Here is a 25,545-nt window from a genome sequence, read left to right on the forward strand (position 1 = left end):
TCAATCAGAGTGTAGCCAAGTTACTAGAATCTGGTAAATGACTATACCGAGTTAGTTCAAAGAATAATATTTATACTTTTTGAAAACAAATTCCAGTAAGAAAGAGGTTTTCTTGAAGTGAAATGATCAGTATAAAGAGTGTGTGTATCTAAGTATTTTAGTATTTAAGTTTGTTTAGTACAGAATTTTTTTTAGCTTCCCTGCAGTTATCTACTGGGTTTGTTCTCCTTTTAAAACGCAATGTATAAGGGTGCAGCAGATAAAAAGAAATTCCAGTGTCTGCACTAACATTGTTTACGTGGAGTAATATTAATTCGAAGAACCAAATTAAACAGTAGGAAGAAAGTAGATAAAGACTCATACTTCTGCTTTTCCAATACTTCACTGTTTCAGCACCTGGATAGCCTGGTGGACATTAGTACATGTTTTAAACCGCTAAATGAACTCTGGACTGAGTTGCCCTAGCTTCAGTATAATAATAATCATATTGCGTTTCTATGTAACTGCGGGGTAAAATCTTGGGACAAGAATTGAGTAGTCAGATTTACTTATATATTTGACACAACGCGCAGTCAAATCCTGTAAAAAGGGTAACTCTACTGATTAGCTTTTCCTATTAACAGGACTATACTCCCATAGTGTACTTTATTTGGAATCTAAACTAAATTTTAGTAAGGGGGTTATGCAAGTCTTTTCCTGTAACAGAACTATTTGTTCTGTTGGGGTATAGTATATGTGAAAACATCAAGACAGGTTTTTCTATTAATTAGGTTAAAGCATACTAAATTACAATAGAAGTGGTAGCGTTATAGGTTGACCTACAGTCAAGGAAGTTGGTGCAATGCAACCGCACCATTCTCTCGCCTAATATGCAAGTGTTCATTTCATCAAAACCAAAGAAACAGTGGTCTTGAAATGTGCTCTTATCACCTCCTCCTCATAGTTTCTACAAGCAACAACCAAGATGAATTGGATGTGCCCTGTTCCTAACCACCAATGGAATTTAGCTAAAAGCATTCCTTCTACATGCAGCTACAACAGCTTATTAGGGGAAAGACATCTGGATCACATGAGGTGCCAGTGAGATTCCACAAACATTATGCAAAAGAACTTGCTCTCCATCCAGCAGCAGTTTATTGTAGATTATTGGAGTAATGAATGGTAATCTATCAACTGGACAAAAGTGCAAATCATTCCCATTTTCAAGAAGGATTGCGGGACAGACACACAATTACAGGCCTACATTGTTGATATGAATCTGCTGTAGAATTATGGAATGTGTGTTACATTCACATATTATGACATTTTTGAAGAACAAAAAATATCCTACAATTTTTTTTTGCAAAACTGACATTACTATTCCTCCACGACATCCAAGTACTGTTGGTATCACACCTCAGGTTGATGCAGTGTCCCTTGACCTCAGGAAGGCATTGGACACCACCCTGCACAGCCATTTAATTGGAAACGATATGGGCTTACCAAGTATCAGACCAGATTTGTGACTGGATTCAAGATTTCCTTGCAGGAAGACATCTTTGCAGATAGAACTCAACACATCACTCTTAACAGAACAAAATTGTCACCTGTAAAAGGTGTTTAAGGAATAGCCCAAGGAACTGTGATATGACAGTGACTGTTTACAATACTTATGTAAACTGTCTAATTAATTACATTGGACTCCATGAAGCTGTTTGCAGATGATAGATGATGTGGTTGTCTATAAGAAAGTGACGATGTCAAAAGACAGTAGCTAACTGCAGGAAGATCTGCAGAGGATTGATGGATGATACAGGAACTGGTGGTTGACCCTGAATGTGAATAAATGCAACCTAATGCACATACACAGGAGAAGAAATCCATTACTGTATAAACAATCTATTGATGAAAAACTACTAGCTACCATAATATATCTAGTAGTAACCATCCAAAGGAATAAATGGAATGATGACATAAATAGTTCATGATTTAAATAACGAAAAATTGCATCCGTTATTTATTTTTGTCATGCTCAGCACAGCACATTTAAAGAATTTGTTCTTATATTCAAACGTATTTGTTAACAAATCTTTTTGTCATGTTTGCATGTGTGATTTTCTGCCTCTCTTGCACAGTAGCTGTCTTTCTGAGGATGTATTCCAATCAGAAAAATAGATAAAATAACTATTGGGATTTTTTTTTTTTTACATGCCACTGTTTGAAATGGTATTTTTGTCTGTCTACAAGTGTAGATTAAAACTGAAGAAACTACAAAAAGGTGCTACTTTAAGGAGACGGGACCTGGGTAAACTGAAAGAACCAGAGGTTGTAGAGAGTTTCAGGGAGAGCATAAGGGAACAATTGACAGGAATGGAGGAAAGAAATACAGTAGAAGAAGAATGGGTAGCTCTGAGGGATGAAGTAGAAGGCAGCAGAAGATAAAGTAGGTAAAAAAGACAAGGGCTAATAGAAATCCGTGGGTAACAGAAGAAATATGATTTTCATTGATGAAAGGAGAAAATATAAAAATGCAGTAAATGAAGCAGGCAGAAAGGAATACAAACGTCTCAAAAATGAGATCGACAGGAAGTGCAAAATGGCTAAGCAGGGATGGCTAGAGGACATATGTAAGGATGTAGAGGCTTATCTCACTAGGGGTAAGATAGATACTGCCTACAGGAAAATTAAAGAGACCTTTGGAGAAAAGAGAGCCACTTGTATGAATATCAAGAGCTCAGATGGAAACCCAGTTCTAAGCAAAGAAAGGAAGGCAGAAAGGTGGAAGGAGTATATAAAAGGTTTATACAAGGGCGATGTACTGGAAATGGAAGAGGATGCAGATGAAGATGAAATGGGAGATACAATACTGCGGGAAGAGTTTGACAGAGCACTGAAAGACCTGAGTCGAAACAAGGCCCCGGGAGTAGACAACATTCCATTAGAACTACTGACGGCCTTGGGAGAGCCAGTCATGACAAAACTGTACCATCTGGTGAGCAAGATGTATGAGACAGGCGAAATACCCTCAGACTTCAAGAAGAATATAATAATTCCAATCCCAAAGAAAGCAGGTGTTGACAGATGTGAAAATTACCGAACTATCAGTTTAATAAGTCACAGCTGCAAAATACTAACGTGAAATCTTTACAGACGAATGGAAAAACTGGTAGAAGCGGACCTTGGGGAAGATCAGTTTGGATTCCGCAGAAGTGTTGGAACACGTGAGGCAATACTGACCTTACGACTTATCTTAGAAGAAAGATTAAGAAAAGGCAAACCTACGTTTCTAGCATTTGTAGACTTAGAGAAAGCTTTTGACAATGTTGACTGGAATACTCTCTTTCAAATTCTAAAGGTAGCAGGGGTAAAATACAGGGAGCGTAAGGCTATTTACAATTTGTACAGAAACCAGATGGCAATTATAAGAGTCGAGGGGCATGAAAGGGAAGCAGTGGTTGGGAAGGGAGTGAGACAGGGTTGTAGCCTCTCACCGAAGTTATTCTATCTGTATATTTAGCAAGCAGTAAAGGAAACAAAAGAAAAATTTGGAGTAGGTATTAAAATTGATGGAGAAGAAATAAAAACTTTGAGGTTCGCCGATGACATTGTAATTCTGTCAGAGACAGCAAAGGACTTGGAAGAGTAGTTGAACGGAATGGACAGTGTCTTGAAAGGAGGATATAAGATGAAGGTCAACAAAAGCAAAACAAGGATAATGGAATGTAGTTGAAATAAGTCAGGTGATGCTGATGGAATTAGATTAGGTAATGAGACACTTAAAGTAGTAAAGGAGTTTTGCTATTTGGGGAGCAAAATAACTGATGATGGTCGAAATAGGGAGGATATAAAAATGTAGACTGGCAATGACAAGGAAAGCGTTTCTGAAGAAGAGAAATTTGTTAACATGGAGTATAGATTTAAGTGTCAGGAAGTCGTTTCTGAAAGTATTTGTATGGAGTGTAGCCATGTATGGAAGTGAATCATGGACGATAAATAGTTTGGACAAGAAGAGAATAGAAGCTTTCGAAATGTGGTGCTACAGAAGAATACTGAAGATAAGGTGGATAGATCACGTAACTAATGAGGAGGTATTGAATAGGATTGGGGAGAAGAGAAGTTTGTGGCACAACTTGACTAGAAGAAGGCATCGGTTGGTAGGACATGTTTGAGGCATCAAGGGATCACAAATTTAGCATTGGAGGGCAATGTGGATGGTAAAAATCGTAGAGGGAGACCAAGAGATGAATACACTACGCAGATTCAGAAGGATGTAGGTTGCAGTAAGTACTGGGAGATGAAGAAGCTTGCACAGGATAGAGTAGCATGGAGAGCTGCATCAAACCAGTCTGAGGACTGAAGACCATAACAACAACAACACTTACAAGTATTGTGCATCCTCCAGTACACTCAACTTCATACATATGTGCAAATCATCTGTTACAATGTTTGTTTTTTAACACACACACACACACACACACACACACACACACACACACACACACATTCTTTGGGAAGGAGTAGTGAAGTGTCTTTAGATCTTCTAGGCTTTCAAATGAGTGACTATTGTTTTTTGTGTGTATTGGTATTGCTGATTTTGTGAAGTTGTTACGTGTGTAGCAGTTGACATGTTCTGTGTATCTAATTTGAGAGTGTCCTGAGAAGTAGATGACACAAGTTTTACATTAAATTTTGTATATTGCTGGGTCTGAGATTTTTTTTTTTTTTTACTTTTTAAATTATGCACTAATTTCTGTTGCAGTTTGTAGTTTATGGAGAAAGGTACTTTCACTTTATGTGACCAAAGTAGGTTTGCTATTTTTTGAGACATGTTACCTAAATGAGGTATGCTGGTCATACATTTGGTTGTATAATTGGTTCTTTCTAAAAGAGCCAGGAAATTCATTCTTTTTTCTATTTTTTCTGCATTTTGTCTACTGCTGAACCGGATAAGTCATTAGCCACTACAATTTGCTTAATGATATATAATTCTTTCTCCTTGTCCTCTTTGTTCCCTGACATGTTGTTTACTCTGTGTACCATTGTTTTGTATGCACCTTTCTTGTGTGCTTTTGGGTGACATGTTGTGACAAGAGTTGTGTTGTTGGAAGCTGTCTTTTTACTGTGTATCTTGAAGCTGTGATGTTCTGCACACAAATCTAGAAATTAGTGCTTTTAAGTTTTTGGCATTCAGCTGTGACATTTATGACAGTGTCTAATGACTTCCCCAGTTCAATGACAGACAAAATGCAATAAAATAGCAAAATGAAAGAAAGAAATTCCTGGCTCTTTACATGGAACCAATAATACAATCAAATTTATGATAATATGAAAGTAGTCTTCTCCACAAACAACACACTACAACAGAAAATAGTGCACACCCTAAACAATAAAAAACAAATTCTGCAGCCTCAGGAATATACTTGCACCTCAAAACTTGCACCTCGGCTATTACATAGGACAAACTAGCAGGAACTTTCAAATTAGATACACAAAACACATCAACTGCTACACACACAACCAGCAAATTCAGCAATAGCTACACACGCACACAACCTGGCCACCCATTCGAAAACATACAAGATGATGTTGAGAAATTCCACCACTTCCAAAAATCACTTACAATGGGTTTAATGGAGGAGCTGGAAATCTTTGTACACCACAAAAAGCAAGGTGGAAAAGTTCACAATGACGAACTAGATAGCAACACAGTTACTTTTTTTCAAAAGTTAGATAGCAACACAGTTACTTTTTTTCAAAAGTTTCTCCTTTACACAATAACTGTAGTAATTTCCATAAACATGTTGATTTCCTCATAGACTACTCAACATCTGCAACAAAACAGAATATATTTATAATCAGTACTTTCACAATGAATAATGGTAAAATAAATTTTGTAACTGAAAACTTCATGTAAATAATACAGTTCAGAAAAATTAACGGCTCAGGCTGTATACAAACTCTCTGTGGAATCATACTGTCATAATCTCCCTGTAACATGTTTTGATTACAAAAACAAACAGTGCAAGTGGTGATTTGCGTGTGTGTGGTGATATGTGTAATGGAGGAGGCACAATGCATTTAAGGAGACAGACAAAAATAATGTTTCTGACATTAGCATACAAAAACATCCCAAGATTTATTTTATCCAATTTTGCAATTGCAGAGTAACTTCAAAGACAGAACTACAGTGCAAAAGAGGCAGAAAATTACACATGCAAACATCACAAAAATATTCATGTAAACAAATGTGTTTCAAAATAAGAATAAATTCTCAAAATGTTTTGTGCTACACATGAAAAAATAAGAAACTGACAGATTTTCATTATCTAAATCATAAATGACACAGTTGCAAGCTTTCCAAAAACATTGATTATGATGAACAAAATTAAGTTAAAACAAACAGTAGGAACTGAAGATGACAGACGGATTCATAGGAAGAATCTCAAGGAAGTGTAACTCATCCACACTTGTCTGACCTATTCTTGAGTACTGCTCATCAGTCTGGGAGCCTTACCAGGTGACCCGGTACAATTAATGAGAAGGGGGGGGGGAGTAAGTGAGAGTGTGTGTGTGTGGGGGGGAGGGGGGGGGGGGGGCATGCATGCCCTCTGTGTTTCACTGTGTTTCATCACAGGATCACTTTGTTGGTGTGAGGGTAATTTTCAGAGATACTCTACAAAGCCCAGTGGCAGATGATACAAGAGAGGATTGGCCCATCATTGATAGGTTTACTGTTGAAATGCCAAAAGAGTATGTTCTGGGTAGAATTGGATAACATGTTAATTTGTCCCACATACATCTCACCAAACAATCACACCGAGAAAATTCAAGAAAGTAGAGTTAATACAGAGGTTACCCGACACTGATTCTTCCTAAGTGTCATTCACAAATGAAACAGGGAAAAGGGGAGTAGCTAGTTGTACCAGAAGTACCCTCCACCACACACCATTAGGTCGCTTGCAGCATAATATATACATGTAGATGTGCAGTGAAGGATACGTTTCAGCACTGAACAAAAATGTGAAACTTTTACTCACTGAGATCTCGCAGGATGGCATCATGTGGCACACGGGGCAGAACCTCCGCAACCTGCCTTACCATCCTTTGAAGGTCACTGCTCGTTCCCTGAGCCAAAGCTCTTCTGGCCGCAGCCGCTTGTCGACGCAGTTCTGCAGCTCGTCGCTTTGCCCACTCTGCCTGAAAGGCACAAGAAAATGCTTATATGACTATCATGAATATTTACTTTACATATCCAGGTCAGCAACTATACTGCATATTTCCAGTAATCAGCAACATGGATGGCTTTGCCATTTACTATAACACAATTTTTTACCTATTTTTGGGAATATCACTAGATGTTGATGACCTTGTATTGTAACATACTGACTGGAGTCACTCTCTTTATATCCACATTTTCTCAGGTTGGTATTGCACTGGGTGACACCAGTTCTTACTAGCAGTGAAGCACCCTCCATCTCAGAAACAGTGGAGGATTCCAGCAGTCAGTTGTTGTTTAGGTTTTTGCCATTTATTTTCTTGCCGCAATTCCGGTGGTTCATATTCAAGGGTTGGTCATTTGCATTAGACTTCATCGAGACTTCAGTCAACTGTGCTGTATTTGGTAGTCATAAAATGGGTGCCTGTGATCATCAGACGGCTTCCTCCTTTCAACTGTGACTTGCCTTCTGATTGTGGAAGGAGCTAAGCCGACAATGAGGTAAATTTGTTGAATTGGCATGGGTTTTAGGCAGCCAAACACCATGGACTCTGTCTCATTAATTGATATGTCAACATATTTGGTCTCTGCTGAGTTGTACAGACAGGTGTTATATAATCTGCTGCAGAGAAACATTCTGAGATAGGCAATGTTCTCAGAGTTTTTGAAGCTGAGGTCCCCTTTTCCTGCTGCTGAGTCTGGATGATGATATCCCTTGCACATACTTTTCCTTTAATGTTTTGACAGTGCTTCTGAAATGTCAGTCCTGTCAAGTCGGATGTTCAGACATTTCAGCTAATCATTGTGGTTCAACTCCAGACCCAGCTACAGCACTTTCAATTGCCTACATGCAACTTTGTTTCTAAGAAGGAAGGCACACGTTGAGTTTTTACACTGATTTGGATAAGAGAAATTCTCTCCGCAGTAGTCAGGTATATCTTCTGCAATAAATTTTCCTTGTGCACTGGGGGAGGCCATTCTTTCGCCTTCTCCATTGGCTATATCTCTCTGGTAGCATCACATAAAAATATCTAGTCTTAATCAAAGATTCCACTAATTTCATCAATAGGAAATACTCAGCCTTGTAATAAAACTTGACGAACAGCTGTTGTTGGTTGACAGTATCACAGGCAGCCCAGAGGTGACTTTAGTTATCTGCTTCTGTTTGAAGTCACCCTCTATGTTTGGGCGAGATTGAATATTTGGCCACAACATGATTTATTAGGCATAAATCCTACTTGCTCTGGTATGATTTTGGTACCTATTGTGCCACAAATTCTGTCAAGAACAATTCTTCCAAATGCCTTGTAGACATGCGATGGAAGCAACACAAGCCAGAAGTTTTGTGGGTCTATAGGTTCATTCCCCAGTTTTAGCAGGGTTACTAATTTGGCTTTCCTCAAGAGTTTTGGAATGGAGTTTTAGAGGAAGCAACCGCAAATTTTGAACTTGTTACTAACAAGAACATTGACACACTTCAAGAGCCACCAGTATGGATATTTTCTCCCTCTATAATGGATACATACTTGAAATTCTGTAAATATGAAATTATCACCTTGGTGAAACTACATCCCACGTCACTTATCCAAAGAGAAGGCACCTTGCTTCTGCATACATTCCGGTAACACAAAAGCTACAATTTTTACCAGTCTTTTACGTAAGCTTTAGTGGAACTAAGGAGACATTTAATATTTATCCTTCCATAAAACTGCATCATTACAGTTCCAACTATAAATGAAATTTTCTATGTTACATAAATGCTTTATGACCAGCCTATAATTGCCAATTCACATTTCAATAAATATATCTATACCAAATTTGCTACTCCCTTTTATCATATAACTGATATAGCTTTCCATATAACTGTATAAAAAATGAAGGAGGAACAATTTCATTGGCTCTCTAATGACTGCATGTGCTCCTATTATTATGATAAATTCTTATTACTTTCTTATATTTTGTTTTTATTTTTTAATGTAGTGGGAAAAATTAACATTTGTTACAACAATTTAGAGACCTGAAGCTTGTGCATCAGAAGAACGAAGTCAGAATGCAGCTAACATCAACGCAAAGTGTCTGCATACTTTGTCAAATCTTTTAGAGAGGCAGCTTTCCATTTCAGTCTCAACAAGCTGTTAATTTTTATAATGAAATAATGCCTGCCTCAAGGGAGGGAAAAAAAAAAAAAAAAAAAAAAAAAAATCTGAGGCACTAAGATGTATCAAAATGACTAAGTTATTGGAATATGCTACAACACTGGTAACAAATACTTCAATATAGAGTTCAGAAGCTATCAATGTAGTACAACCTTCTCTGATACAAACGTTGTCCTTCATTAAACAGAGGAAAAAGAAGGTAACTCAGCAAACAGGCCCTGAAGATCAAGTAAGCCCACCCAACCACCATGCCATCCTCTGTCGTATGGCTGCAGTATGGTTGGGAATGGAGTCAGCAAACCACTCTCAGCTTTCAGGCCTTAAGAGTCGCAGTTCCTCATTCAAGGAGTTGGTCCTCAACAGGCCTAGCAAGGGTGAGTAGATCCCAATGCAAGCCGGCCACCAAGGAAAAATCCCTAACATTACCAGGAATTTAACCTGCTTCCACCTCATGACAGGCAGACACACTGACCACTTAGCTAATCAGTAAGGGTAATGTGAGGGGTTACCAATGTGGAATTAGATTCCTTATTAATAACCCCTTTCATTAGCCTCACTGATGGATACCTTAAGTCACAACATTAAACATCCAAATTCAGAACTGATATTAGGACAGTTCTGAAAGCTGGCATTTGAAATAAAACTGGGTTTGTTTATAATTAACTTTTTTTGCTAGGAGTCAAGACTCATATTTTACACAAGGCATTTTGGGAAATGACTCCCATTTTCAATCTGCTGTGTTTTGTTGACTTTACTGCAAAAAATTTAAAAAAAATGTGCAATTTTTACTTACTCACAGGCTTTCACAAAAACATTTATAATTTTATGTAGGTTGATTCTTACAAAGAAGAAAACAGCAACCAGCCACTATTAATACTGCTATTTATTTTAGTAAATAGCGCCGTAACCGGTTTCGAACTGAAAAGTTCATCTTCAGACGGCTGTTCACAATATTTATAAGACGCACTTTACATAATTATCAGTTTTTGATATTTACGCTTCCACTGCAGCGAAATATTCATGGTGTGTTGGTGCCATCGAACATTCCGCGAAATTTTTTTGCGAAGTTGCAGGATTGCATTTTTCAAATATTGTATAGTATATATGGCACTTATTTGATTTGCAAATGAAAATATTGTGCAAAGTAACACACACACACACACACACACACACACACACACACACACACACACCAAAAAGTATTTGCCACATGTGTTGACACAAAGACTGAAGGTTTACCAGATCAAATGAAATATAAATAAAAAACAATGTATCAATGACAACACACAAAAATACAAAATAGCACCCTTTTTGTCATGCCGCTGGAGAGATAAATGACAGAATTTAGTGTTGAGAGCAGTTTCAGCCTCGGCACCATCAATGATGGTTCTCACATGTAGCATCAACCAGAAGCATATTAAGCAACACCATTCAGAATAATCTCTTGGCCCATGATGTGGTAGCCTGAAATTACTACCACCTACAATGAAAGAACAATGAACAGTGCCAGATACAACTCAATTGACATCTGTCACCGAAGAGTTATCTTTTCTACAATTTTAGAATAACGCGTTCTCCAGCTGGTAAAATGCTTACAGATAAACTTTTGTGTTCCAACATACAGTGCTACATAAAATCATAATCACCAGACATGTCCCCCACTGAATTAATCTGCACTACAGGTAACTGTCCTTAAGAGTTGTGACAACATGTAGGACACCTAAGAAGATGACATACCACATGTATATGCTTGATAGCAGGAATGTATTGTAGATTCAGGAGAGTATAGATGGATCTAAAATTCTTTCCACTGACAAACTTGTTCACTGACGAATGACATTGTAATTATGATGTACTACCAGTTTAACATACACCTTAAACTAGATGTTTGTGGAATCGGTCCATCTACATCCACACAATTACTCTGCAATTTACAATTAAGTGCCTGGTAGTGTGTTCATCAAACCACCTTCAAGCACTTTCTCTGACGTTCCACTCTCTAATGGCAGGTAGGAAAATCGAGCTCTTAAATCTCTTATGTTATCATGAAATCAAACCATGGAAAATCCAGGATGAAATTTAACAATATTATGAGAAGGAAAGTTGCTACTCACCATATAACAGAGATGCTGAGTCACAAATAGTCTTTTTGTTGTGCCTATCTGTGACTCAGCATTTCTGCTATATGGTGAGTAGCAACATTCCTTCTCATAATATTGTTATGTTATTTTATTTTGATAACTTCTCCCTGGGTAGGTGGGCACCAAAAGAATATTTTTGCAATTTGTGGAGAAAGTTAGTAATTAAAATTTCATGAGAGGATCCTGTCACAATGAAAAAATTCTTTGTTTTAACATTTGCCACCCCAACTCTCATATCGTGTCTGTGGCACTCTCTCCCATATTTCTCGAAAATACAGAACAAGCTGCCCTTCCTTGAATTTTTCCAAAGTGCTCCACCAGTCCCACCTGATGTGGATCCTACACCACACAGCAATACTACAGAAAAGGGCGGACAAGTGTGGTGTAAGCAGTCTCTTTAGTAGACCTGTTGCACTTTCTAAGTGTTCTGGCAATAAATCACAGTCTTTGGTTTGCTTTATCCATGATGATATCTGTATGGTCTTTCCAATTTATGGTATTTGTAATTTTATTCACTAAGCATTTAGTTGAATTTACAGCCTTTAGTTTTGTGTGATTTATTGCATAACCGAAATTTAACAGATTTGTTTTAATATTCATGTGGATGACTTCACACTTTTTATTATTTAGAATCAATTGGCACTTTTTGAACCATACAGATATCTTCTCTATATCGTTTTGCAATTGGTTTTGATCATCTGATAACTTTATAAGATGGTAAATGACGGAATCATCTGAAAACACTGAGGGGGCTGCTCAGATTGTCTCCTATGTTGTTTATATAGATTAGGGACAGCAGAGGACCTATAAAACTTCCTTGGGGAACATCAGATTTTACTCCTGTTTTACTCAACGACCTTCCATCAATTACTGCGACTGTGAAGTTTTTGACAGGAACTCATGAACCCAGTCGCGCAACTGTGGCAATACTCCATAAGCACGCAATTTGATTGGAAGACATTTGTGAGGGATGGTGTCGAAAACCTTCTGGAAATCTTAAAAATATGGAATCGATTTGACATCCCCCATAAATAGTCATTACTTCATAAGAGCAGCTAGCTCGCTGCACAAGAACAATATTTTCTGAATCCATTCTGCTTATTTGTCAATAAATTGTTTTCTTCAAGATAAATTCATGATGCTCGAGTACAGTATATGTTTCGAAACCGTATTGCGAATCGACATTAGTGACAAGGGCCTATAATTCAGTGGATTACTCCTATTTCCTTTCTTGGGTATTGGTGTGACCTGTGTAACTTTCCACTCTTTAGGTATGGAACTTTGAATTAGCTAGTGCCTGTATATGATTGTTTAGTATGGAACTATTGCATCAGCATACTCAGAAAGGAACCTAACTAGTATACAGTCTGGTCCAGGAGACTTGCTTTTATTAAGCGGTTTAAATTGCTTCACTCCACCGAGGATACATACTTCTAAGTTACTCATGTTGGTAGCTGTTCTTGACTCAGATTCTGGAATATTTGCTTCTTCTTCTTCTTCTTCTTCTTCTTCTTCTTCTTCTTCTTCTTCAGTGAAGGAGTTTTGTAAAACTGTGTTTAGTAATTCTGCTTTAGTGGTGCTGTCATTTGCAACATCAGAATTTTTATAGCACAGTGAAGGCATTGATTGTGTCTTGCTGCTGGTGTACTTTACATGTAACCAGAATCTCTCTGGGTTTTCTGCCAGATTTCGGGACAAAGTTCTGATGTGGAAACTATTCAAAGCATCTTGCAATGATGTTCACACTAAATTCCAAGCTTCTGTAAAACTTTGCCAATCTTGGTGATTTTTCATTGTTCTAAAGCTGGTATGCTTTCTTCGCTGCTTCTGCAACAGTGTTCTGGTCCATTTCGTGCAACATGGGGTTTCAGTACCCTGGCTTACTAATTTATTTAGTATGTACCTCTCAATTGCCACTGACACTATTTCTTTGAATTCAAATCACATCTCGTCTATGTTTACACAGACAGGAAGAAGTGAAGACTGTCTCTTGGACTGGAGTTAAGTGAATTTTTATCTGCTTTTTTAAATAGATGTACTTCGTGTTTACTTTTGATGGGTTTGTATGTTATGGTATTACATCTTGCTGGAACAGCCTAGTGGTTACTAATCCCTGTATCCATCACGGTGCACACTATTTGCTCTTATTTGTTGTTGAGAGGTCAAGTATGTTTTCACAACCATTTACACTTCAAGTGGGCTTTTGAACAAACTGTTCAAAATAGTTTTCTGAGAAAACTTTCAGTACAATTTCGGATGACGTTTTATGCCTACTGCCAGCTTTAAACATATATTTTTCCTGGCATATCAAGGGTGGATTGATGTGGCCACCAACTATAATTGTATGAGTGGGTACCCATTCGAAAAAAAGACAAGTTTTCTTTGAACTGTTCAGCAACTGCACCTGGGTGAGGGGGTCAGTGAAATAAATGAACTACTAATTTATTCTGGTTGTCATGTATAACCTTAATACTTTCAAATTCGCAGGGACTACATACTTCAATTTCACCAAAAGATAAACTACTACTGATGACAATAAAAGCTTTACCACGAATTGTATTTAATCTATCCTTTCTGAACACAATTAGGTCTTACGTAAAAATTTCGACTGAACTTATTTCTAGATTTAGCCAGTTTTCTGTGCCCGCAATGATTTGAGCTTCAGTGCTTTCTGTTAACACTAGGAGCTCTGCTTGTTTCCTAGTTCAGCTACGGCAGTTTACAACTACAATATTGATTGCTGCTTGGTGTACCTGCCTGCATTTGTGCTGAACCCTTTTAGACAAATTATCCTGAGTCAATAACTAGTATCAAAACAGTCACAGGGATTAATGAACACAGGGTTGTCGTAGTGAGATTGAATATTATAACCCCCAAATCTTTCAAAAATAAACGAAAAATATACCTAGATCTACATGACTACTCTGCAATTCACATTTAAGTGTTTGGCAGAGGGTTCATCGAACCACAATCATACTATCTCTCTACCATTCCACTCCCGAACAGCGCGCGGGAAAAACGAACACCTAAACCTTTCTGTTCCAGCTCTGATTTCTATTATTTTATTTTGATGATCATTCCTACCTATGTAGGTTGGGCTCAACAAAATATTTTCGCATTCAGAAGAGAAAGTTGGTGACTGAAATTTCGTAAATAGATCTCGCCGCGACGAAATACGTCTTTGCTTTAATGACTTCCATCCCAATTCGCGTATCATATCTGCCACACTCTCTCCCCTATTAAGTGATAATACAAAACGAGCTGCCCTTTTTGCACCCTTTCGATGTCCTCCGTAAATCCCACCTGGTAAGGATCCCACACCGCGCAGCAATATTCTAACAGAGGACGAACGAGTGTAGTGTAAGCTGTCTCTTTAGTGGACTTGTTGCATCTTCTAAGTGTCCTGCCAATGAAACGCAACCTTTGGCTCGCCTTCCCGACAATATTATCTATGTGGTCCTTCCAACTGAAGTTGTTCGTAATTTTAACACCCAGGTACATAGTTAAATTGAAAGCCTTGAGAATTGTACTATTTATCGAGTAATCGAATTCCAACGGATTTCTTTTGGAACTCATGTGGATCATCTCACACTTTTCGTTATTTAGCGTCAACTGCCACCTGACACACCATACAGCAATCTTTTCTAAATCGCTTTGCAGCTGATACTGGTTTTCGGATGACCTTACTAGACGGTAAATTACAGCATCATCTGCGAACAACCTAAGAGAGCTGCTCAGATTGTCACCCAGGTCATTTATATAGATCAGGAACAGCAGAGGTCCCAGGACGCTTCCCTGGGGAACACCTGATATCACTTCAGTTTTACTCGATGATTTGCCGTCTATTACTACGAACTGCGACCTTCCTGACAGGAAATCACGAATCCAGACGCACAACTGAGACGATACCCCATAGGCCCGCAGCTTGATTAGAAGTCGCTTGTGAGGAACGGTGTCAAAAGCTTCCCAGAAATCTAGAAATACGGAATCAACTTGATATCCCCTGTCGATAGTGGTCATTACTTCGTACAAATAAAGAGCTGCATTGCACAAGAGCGATGTTTTCTGAAACCATGCTGATTACATATCAATAGATTGTTCCCTTCGAGGTGATTCATAATGTTTGAATACAGTATATGCTCCAAAACCCTACTGCAAACCAACGTCAATGATATAGGTCTGTAGTTCAATGAATTACTCCTATTACCCTTCTTAAACACTGGTGCGACCTGCGCAATTTTTCAATCTGTAGGTACAGATCTATCAGTGAGCGAGCGGTGTATATGATTGCTAAGTAGGGAGCTATTTTATCAGCGTAATCTGAAAGGAACCTAATCAGTATACAATCTGGACCTGAAGACTTGCCCGTATCAAGCAATTTGAGTTGCTTCGCAACCCCTAAGGTATCTACTTCTAAGAAACTCATGCTAGCAGCTGTTCGTGTTTCAAATTCTGGAATATTCCATTCGTCTTCCCTGGTGAAGGAATTTCAGAAAACTGCATTCAATAACTCCGCTTTAGCGGCACAGTCATCGGTAACAGTACCATCGACACTGCGCAGCGAAGGTGTTAACAGCGTCTTGCCACTTGTGTACTTTACATACAACCAGAATTTCTTCGGATTTTCTACCAAATTTCGAGACAATGTTTCATTGTGGAACCTATTAAAGCCATCTCGCATTGAAGTCTGTGCCAAATTTCGCGCGTCTGTAAATTTTAGCCAATCTTCGGGATTTCGCGTTCTTCTGAACTTCGCATGCTTTTTCTGTCGCCTCTGTAACAGCGTTCGGACCTGTTTTGTGTACCAAGGGGTATCAGTTCCATCTCTTACCAATTTATGACGTATGAATCTCTCAATTGCTGTTGCTACTATATCTGTGAATCTGAGCCACATCTAGTCTACATTTGCATAGTCAATTCAGATGGAATGGAGATTGTCTCTTAGGAAGGCTTCTAGTGACACTTAGTCCGCTTTTTTGCATAAAATTATTTTGAGTTTGTTCTGGTGGATTTGGAAGAAACGGTATTGAGCCTAGCTACGACCACCTTGTGATCACTAATCCCTCTATCAGTCATGATGCTCTCTATTAGCTCTGGATTGTTTGTGGCTAAGAGGTCAAGTGTGTTTTCGCAACCATTTACAATTCGCGTGGATTCGTGGACTAACTGCTCGAAATAATTTTCGGAGAAAACATTAAGGACAATCTCGGAAGATGTTTTCTGCCTACCACCGGTTTTGAACAAGCATTTTTGCCAACATATTGAGGGAAGGTTGAAGTTCCCACCAACTATAACCGTATGAGTGGGGTATTTATTTGTTACGAGATTCAAATTTTCTCTTAACTGTTCCACAACTATATAATCAGAGTATGGAGGTCCGTAGAAGGAGCCAATTATTAACTTAGTTCGGCTGTTAAGTATAATCTCCACCCATACCAATTCGCACGGAGTATCTACTTCGACTTCACTAAAAGATAAACCACTACTGACAGACACAAACACTCCACCACCAATTCTGCCTAATCTATCTTTCCTGAACACCGTCTGAGACTTTGTAAAAATTTCTGCTGAACTTATTTCAGGCTTTAGCCAGTTTTCTGTATCTATAACGATTTCAGCTTCTGTGCTTTCTATTAGCGCTTGAAGCTCAGGGACTTTCCCAGCACAACTACAACAATTTACAACTACAATTCCGACTGTTCCTTGATCCAAGCACGTCCTGTATTTGCCATGCACCCTTTCAGATTGCAGCCCACCCTGTACTTTCCCGAGGCCTTCTAACCTAAAAAACCACCCAGTCCACGCCACACAGCCTCCGCTACCCATGTAGCCGCCAGCTGAGTGTAGTGAACTCCTGACCTATTCAGCGGAACCCGAAACCCCACCACCCTATGGCGCAAGTCAAGGAACCTGCAGCCAACACAGTCGCAAAACCGTCTGAGCCTCTAATTCAGACCCTCCACCCGGCTCTGCACCAAAGGTTCGCAGCTGGTTCTGTCAACGATGCTGCAGATGGTGAACTCTGCCTTCATCTCGTAACCAAGACCGGCAGCCTTCACCAAATCGGATAGCCGCTGGAATCCAGAGAGAATTTCCTCAGATCCAAAGCGACACACGTCATTAGTGCCGACATGTGCCACCACCTGCAGCTGGCTGCACCCTGTGCTCTTCATGGCATCCGGAAGGACCCTTTCCACATAAAGAATGACTCCACCTGGAATGCACATGGAGTGCACACTGGATTTCTTCCCCTCCTTAGCCATCATATCCCTAAGGGGCCCCATTATGCACCTAACACTGGAGCTCCCAACTACCAATAAGCCCACCCTCTGTGATTGCCCGGACCTTGAAGGCTGAGGATCATCCTCTGAAACAGGGCAGGCAGCTGCATCTGGCTCAGCCAGAGACAGTGCCTGAAACCTGTTTGTCAGACGCACCGGGGAGGTTTTCTGATCAGCCTCCGGGGACGTCTTTCGCTGCCTACCAAGCCTTGGAACGACCTCCCAATCAACCACAGGCGAGGGCTCAGCCCCACTGCGGGCAGCAGCCGGGGCAACCACAGCGGCAGACCGATCTGGGGACAGACGGGACGAGGTTGAGATCCCCATGATACCCAAGCCAGGCTCCCCACAGTGGTGCCCATTGCAACAGCCTCAAGCTGCGTGACCGAAGTCAGAGCCACTTGCAGCTGTGAGTGAAGGTATGCCAATTCAGCCCTCATCCGAACACAGCAATCACATACCCTATCCATTCTAATCTATGTTGAACAACAGTTACTGAAATATGAGTCCGTGCCAAGATAACGCAAGGGAAACATGCAAAGAATGTATTAGCTAACCTGTACAAATTCCTAACGACTGCGCTATAATCTGCCTGAATTTACGATTACAGTAACTAAAATTCTAAATTACACCTGCTATACGAAACTCAAATGCAATTTAAGTAAGAATCTATGAAGTGAACACTAAAGCGCGATGCTACAACTCTCAAATACTATAATACGCCCGAAATGTATGATTTAAACAGTCCAAGTACCCAAAAACACGCAAAGAAATTAAGAATTAAACTATGTAACAAATAAGTGAGCTAGGGGTATACGACTTGCTGCTGCAGCTGCTTATCCAACGGCAACAGGGAGGGAGATACGGAAAAGAGATCAGGAAAGGACAGAACACACTTTATTGTCTATAATAAATCATGCAATCACCATTGATCTTTATTTTACAATTGCCATTGCCAATTTTCGCCCATAAAAAGAGGTACTCATCAGCATTTAACTTCTTCTTCCCTCTCGTAGTCGAAACAAATGGCATGCTTGGAACAAGAGTACCATAAGGCTGTTTAGCCAACAGTCCTGTAGTCTCAGCAATACTCCATGTCTTCCAAGCCAAAATGTTAGCATCTGGAAATGCTTCAAGGCCATCATAATCTGCTTGATTGCCCCATACAACAGCAAGTCTCAGCCAGGTACTACCTCCAAACACTGCTTATACATCATACGTAAAGTTTAGATGGATCCACGAAATACATTTGGACCTGTTTATTAAACTGACCTATTCAAAAAAGCAGATAAAAATTCACTTGACACCTTCCCGAGAGACAATCTCCACTCCTTCCTAATTAATAATACAAGCGAAGACCAGATGTGGCTTGAATTCAAAGAAATAGTATTGGCATCAACTGAGAGATTTATACCAAATAAATTAACAAACAATGGAGATGACTCTCCTTGGTACACAAAACAGGTCAGAACACTGTTGCAGAAACAACAAAAAAAACATGCCAAATTTAAACAGACGCAAAATCACCAAGATTGGCGATCTTTTACAGAAACTCGAAATGTAGCATGGACTTCAATGCGAGATGCTTATAACAATTTCCACAACAAAACTTTGGCTCAAAATCTGCCAGAAAATCCAAAGAGATTCTGGTTGAATGTGAAGTATGTTACGAATACAGTACTGCCAAAGCAGAGTTACTAAACACAGCCTTCCGAAATGCCTTCACAAAAGAAGGCACAGTAAATATTCCCAAATTCAAATCAAGAACAGCTGCCAACATGAGTAACGTAGAAGTAAATATCCTCGGAGTAGTGAAGCAACTTAAATCACTTAATAAAAGCAAATCTTCTAGTCTAGACTGTACACCAATTAGGTTTCTTTCAGAGTATGGTGGTGCATTAGTTCCATACTTAACAATCGTATACAACTATTTGCTCGACGAAAGCTCCAAACCCAAAGACTGGAAAGCTGCACAGGTCACACCAACATTCAAGAAAGGTAGTAGGAGTAATCCACTTAATTAAAGGCCCATATCATTAATGTCGATATGTAGCAGGATTTTGGAACATATATTGTGTTTGAACATTATGAATTACCTACAACTAGCTCCTTATTCGCATGAAGTGTTGAGTGCTACTGACAAGGGATTTCAGATCAATTCCACATTTATGGATTTCTGGAAAGCTTTTGACACTGTACCACACAAGCGGCTTGTACTGAAATTGCTTGCTTATGGAATATCGTCTCAGTTATGTGACTGGATTTGCGATTTTCTGTGAGAGAAGTCACAGTTTGTAGTAACTGACTGAGTGTCATTGAGTAAATGATTTCTGGCGTTCCCCAAGGTAGTGTTATAGGCCCTTTGCTGCTCCTAATCTATATAAATGATTTGGGAGACAATATGAGCAGCTGTCTTAGGCTGTTTGCAGATGACGCTGTCATTTATCAACTAACAAAGTCAACATAAGATCAAAACAAATTGCAAAACAATTCAGAAAAGATATCTGAATGGTGTGAAAACTGGCAGTTGACCCTAAATAACGAAAAGTGTGAGGTCATCCACATGAGTGCTAATAGGAATTCATTTAACTTCGGTTACACGATAAATCAGTCAAAGCTGAAGACCGTAAATTCAACTAAATACCTAGGAATTACAATAATGAACAACTTAAATTGGAAGGAACACACCAAAAATGTTGTGGGGAAGGCTAACCAAAGACTGCGTTTTATTGGCAGGACACTTAGAAAATGTAACAGATCTACTAAGGAGACTGCCTACACTACACTTATCTGTCCTCTTTTTGAATACTGCTTTGTGGTGTGGGATCCTTACCAGATAGGTCTAACGGAGTACACCGAAAAAGTTTAAAGGAGGGCAGCACATTTTGTATTACAGCAAAACATGGGAGAGAGTGTCACTGAAATGATACAGGATTTGGGCTGGACTTCATTAAAAGAAAGGCATTTTTCTTTGCGATGGAATCTTCTCATGAAATCCCAATCACTAACTTTCTCCTCCAAATGCAAAAATATTTTGTTGACACAGACCTACATGGGGAGAAATGATCACCACAATAGAATAAAAGAAACCAGAGCTTGTACGGAAAGACACAGGTGTTTGTTCTTTCCGCACACTATACAAGATTGGAATAACAGAACTGTGAAGGTGGTTCGATGAGCCCTCTGCCAGGCACTTAAATGTGATTTGCAGAGTATCCATGTAGATGTAGATGTAGACTGATAACCTATCTGCAGTTTCCCCGAGACACTTTAACCTAAAAAGCCACCCGGTCCCCTCCACAGGGCCTCTGCTACCCATGTGGCCGCTTCCTGTGTGTACATCTTTAATTTTACGAAGTCTACACTGATAGGATATCCATGCTTCAGAAGAGGGCAGTTCTAATAACTGCTAATAACAGAAAATGCCAATTCTGTAAGGATTACTTCATCAAGTATAATTTACTGACTGTGTACTCATTGTATGTCCATAAGACAATTATGATTGTAAAAGAGGATGAAGAAATAAGTGTAATGAGGTGAGACGTTCATAACTAAAATTCGTGAACCTGGTGCAATTACCATTAGATGCTGAGTAATAAGAGAGCTATAGATCACAGTGCACTTGTAGCTGGAAGACAATTCTGTAACATTTAGTTTTTACAGATCCATCATATAGATGCAGGTGTGTGGCTGATCACTAACTTGTAGAAAAAGGCCACCAACAGCTGTAGTTCTTCCTAAAATGAAGTGTCAACACAGGTTGCTTAAATAATAAAAGGAAGAGTTACAGCTATGGGTATACTTTTTCTACAAGAATTCTGTAACAGGTTGCCAAATAATATAAGGCAATTCTATGGAAATCTTTTTAATGGTAATCTGAAACAGTTGCTAGTTAAATGACATTTATACCCAAAGATTTCTGATCACTTATCAATATTACTACTTTTGTAGACATTTCATTACATTAGTGGTGATAAGTGTTTATATAGTAGTATCTAATGTGCTACTTATTTGTATTCATTATATTTATGGCATGGTAACGTAAATGTACAAAAATAATGTTCAAAACTGAAATCATTACAGTGGTATCCCTATTTTAAGTTTTTGTGAGGTCCAGACTTACAAACTGTAAAACAGAAAAATGCGGAATCAAAGATGTTAAAACCCCCAAAATACGAGCAAAAACAAATGTATAAAATCTGTCTCAATGAAGGGAATTAAATGTACAATAAAATGGTTATACAATAACTTGTGGTAAAATCACATATTTGTAACAGCAAACAAAAACTCATCAAAAAATTGAAATTGGTATCTGGGTACAAAGTAATTGAGCTATTTTCCGATGTACTATGAGAACCAATTATACCTAAAACAATGTGTCTTTGAGTCATCTTTCCTCCATGTTCAACTAGGAAAAAACAAAAATTGATGAATGCGGTGAATTAAACTGAAAATTGTCAAGTACAGTGAAAGACATCAGAATCTAACATGGGGTGGTGTGTTTCCTTCTATAGCCAATGGTAGTTTAATTGGGCTGAGTAGACTTCAAGCTGCATATATATTAGCTTGAAACATGGAAACATCTTTCAAAACATGGAAACATCTTTCAAAACATGGAAACATCTTTCAAAACATGGAAACATCTTTCAAAACATGGAAACATCTATCCCTAGTCAATATAGTTCACAGGAATCAATGTTTCAGGACAACTACTGCATGTCGCCTCTGCACAGTGCAACTGTACATTTATATGTCACATTGTGTCATCTGTTGTATAGAGTTGTTTTCCCTTGCTGTATTAAGTTTTCCTGGGGGAAGAAAATTTGCAGTATACGAGGCAGCAGACTGTCAAGTTTTTACCATTGAATCAAGCTGACAGCTGTTTGTGAACTATATGAAGCAAGCAGTACAAGAACAGCAATAAAACAAGACACACTGCAGAACACTGCTCGTATATTTGGTAGAATACTGAGAAAACAAAATAAGGTGGTTTGTCATAGCTTGCTTCAAAACATGAAATAAGTACTCAAGGCTCTGGAATGAATCTCCCGCTAACAAATCACTAAGACTAACAGCATATCTGGTTGAACCTGCTTTCCTTATATTTCTTTTTTTGAGAAACTGTAGTACCAAATTCAAAATCATTAGATGATATCCATTTGAAATTATGGAAACTAAAGCTGTCTTCCATATACAGTTTTTATATGTAGTTTTTACCAGCCATTTGTTTTATAGTATGTTTTCCATCACCAAAGTCAACGACTATATGCAAACCAACAAATCTATTTCTTACAACAACTAACACAATTTTATCAACCAGTATCAACTACTGTACAAACTCTCCAACAAAATAATTTAGTAATTTTAAAAGCATTTACAAAATTCTTTGATAAATGCAACCTTATTCTGTAAAACTACGAAACAATGAGAGATGCTTATGGCCTTCAGATCACAAGTCACATAAATAAATAATTAACGAACAAACGAGGACAACGTCTTTCATTGTGTTTGCGTGAACCTTCGAATATTAATAATGCAGCAAGCAGCACATATTACAGTTTCCTCATCTCTAGACATGGCGTGGCAGACAACACAAAAAAACGCAACAAATTGCATAGCAGACAATGCGGATACACTGAGAAATGTTTACTGCAAGTGAAGACAGAAAGAAGGACAAGAAAAAATATTGGAAACAGATGGGAAACATGCAGGAAATAATGTTTCCAACACAAACATGTTTCCAGTGGCATTGTGAATGCAACTTCAAACCACTTTTCGCATTTGTGACGTCACTAGTGGGCTTTCGACTATCAAAATTGCGAGTGCTCATGAACAACCCCTGCGTGAATTGTGTGTATTTCAATCACTCATTTCCGTCATAGTGTGTGATATGTGGACAGTATGCTGTTTCAGAGCAATGGTATATTGAAAATATATCACAAATACCTCACACTTATCATTAAAAGTCAATTAATAAAGAATTAATTATGTAATGCTCCAAGAGATTTTATGATAATTAATGCACAATACTAAATTCATATGAAAAATCTGTACTACAATGGATAACGCCATAATTAGTTGACCTAAGAGGTTATAGATTTGTAACTCAGTGCATCACAATATTTTTTTTCAACTTAGCATTGTTATCACATTCACTGTTTTTGTAATACAGCACGTTCTGCAATATTCAATGTTGTTAAACATTACTGTTTATTTATGAATATGTGGTGATTTCTGAGTATATTGTTAGGAAGGAACATACAGCTTAATTGCTGGAAGTGAAATGACGAGCCATATCCTTCCTTGTCACAAATATTTTGCATAAACATATTCCCCTGAAGAGTTGTTGCTACAACTGAGATTCTCCTGTCACTAACACATCGATAAAAAACAACTTGACGTTATAATGATTGAAAAATCATTCCTTGTCACCTTCACAGTGCCACCACATTATGATTACATCAGTTCCTTCAAAAAATAGTGTGAAATGTACTCAACCGCTCATCACTGCGCGGTGAAGCTAAACGTTGCAAGTTGTGTTAGCAATGACAATAGTGGATTTTAGTATTCATTTACAATCATAACCAACAGAGGCAAACATTTACCTTATCTGCTGCAGTGTAAGTTGTGGCTGAAAGACCTAGTGCAGCTGCAATTTCTGTCTGCAAGCGCTTGGCAAAGGCAGAGTCGTCCTCATCCTCTTCACGCCTCATCACAGGAAGAAATCTGAATAAGATATACAATTCATCACCTAAAATGACAATTACATAATTACCAAGTGATTTTCTGAATGGAAGAAATTTGCACGGAAGTGTGAATAGTTAGTGTGAATAGTCATCACTCAGGTGGCAAGAGTTATTTAGATTTTAAAAATTTCCAGCTCTATACGTCAGTTATTCATGCAAATAATGTTTCCATGTGCAATCTGTTTAGTGCCAAACATAAGGTGCTACTATAAAGCTACTAAGACTGAAATGGGACATTGATGCTTTTCTTTTTATATCTGTGATTAAAACAATCCTTACATTAGCGATCAGTACACATAGAGGGGCACTGGTTTTCCTCATGCAGAACCACTATTTTCTCATTTGTCCCATTATTTCTACCTGGACATTCCTTCACTACCACCTTTATCAATCAGTATTTCAGGGTGATCATAGTGCAATACCAAGTGCATGTGCAAGTGCAAATATGTGTGCGCACATTTGCCTATACATTTTGCACCAGAATTTGTCATTATCACAATAAAATGAACTCAGCATATTGATAATCTGATTCAAAAATTCCTGTTTGACCTGCAGTCCACTTAAAATCTTTGTCACTGTGTTGTCCAGCAATCAGAAATTAAAAGCTCGCATATATTACAGACCAATATTGTCAAACATTCAAAGAAAAATGTATGAAATGTTTGTTCTGCAAATGTTTTGTATAACGTTGAAAAGTAAAGACATGCAGGGCTCTCTTTATGAAAATTAACATTATAACAATACCAAGTCATTATGCTCTTAAAGGCATTTATGGATTCCCAGTGAAATATGAAGCAGACAACTACAACACCATTTACACACAGACTTTGTATCCTGTTTTCAGTTGCATGGAGGAGGTATATACTCAAGTGCAAATGCATTAAGGAGGTGGCAGCAGATGTAACACAAGAGTCACTAACATGCCAGGAATAAAAAAAGCAAAGAAAAAACCTTAGCAGTGATTCCTTGTGGACACTTTAATATCCAGATCCTGTAATCATATACACTACTTTTGTAAGAGAAATA

At 38.4% G+C, this 25,545-nt stretch overlaps 1 protein-coding gene across 2 annotated transcripts in view; it reads right to left on the reverse strand.

Annotated features, from left to right (window-relative positions):
- The window catches only part of LOC126353775 (lipid droplet-regulating VLDL assembly factor AUP1-like), a 99,277-nt gene that overhangs the window by 33,781 nt on the left and 39,951 nt on the right, over nucleotides 1-25,545 (reverse strand). For both annotated transcript variants that reach the window (XM_050002856.1, XM_050002855.1), the window contains exons 7-8: nucleotides 24,379-24,499; nucleotides 7,017-7,176 (exon numbers count right to left, since the gene is read on the reverse strand). In XM_050002856.1, the coding sequence (XP_049858813.1) occupies nucleotides 7,017-7,176; nucleotides 24,379-24,499 (281 nt within the window). The remainder of the gene's footprint in view (nucleotides 1-7,016; nucleotides 7,177-24,378; nucleotides 24,500-25,545) is intronic.

This window comes from Schistocerca gregaria, chromosome 3 (genome assembly GCF_023897955.1).
Source record: "Schistocerca gregaria isolate iqSchGreg1 chromosome 3, iqSchGreg1.2, whole genome shotgun sequence".
NCBI lineage: Eukaryota > Metazoa > Arthropoda > Insecta > Orthoptera > Acrididae > Schistocerca > Schistocerca gregaria.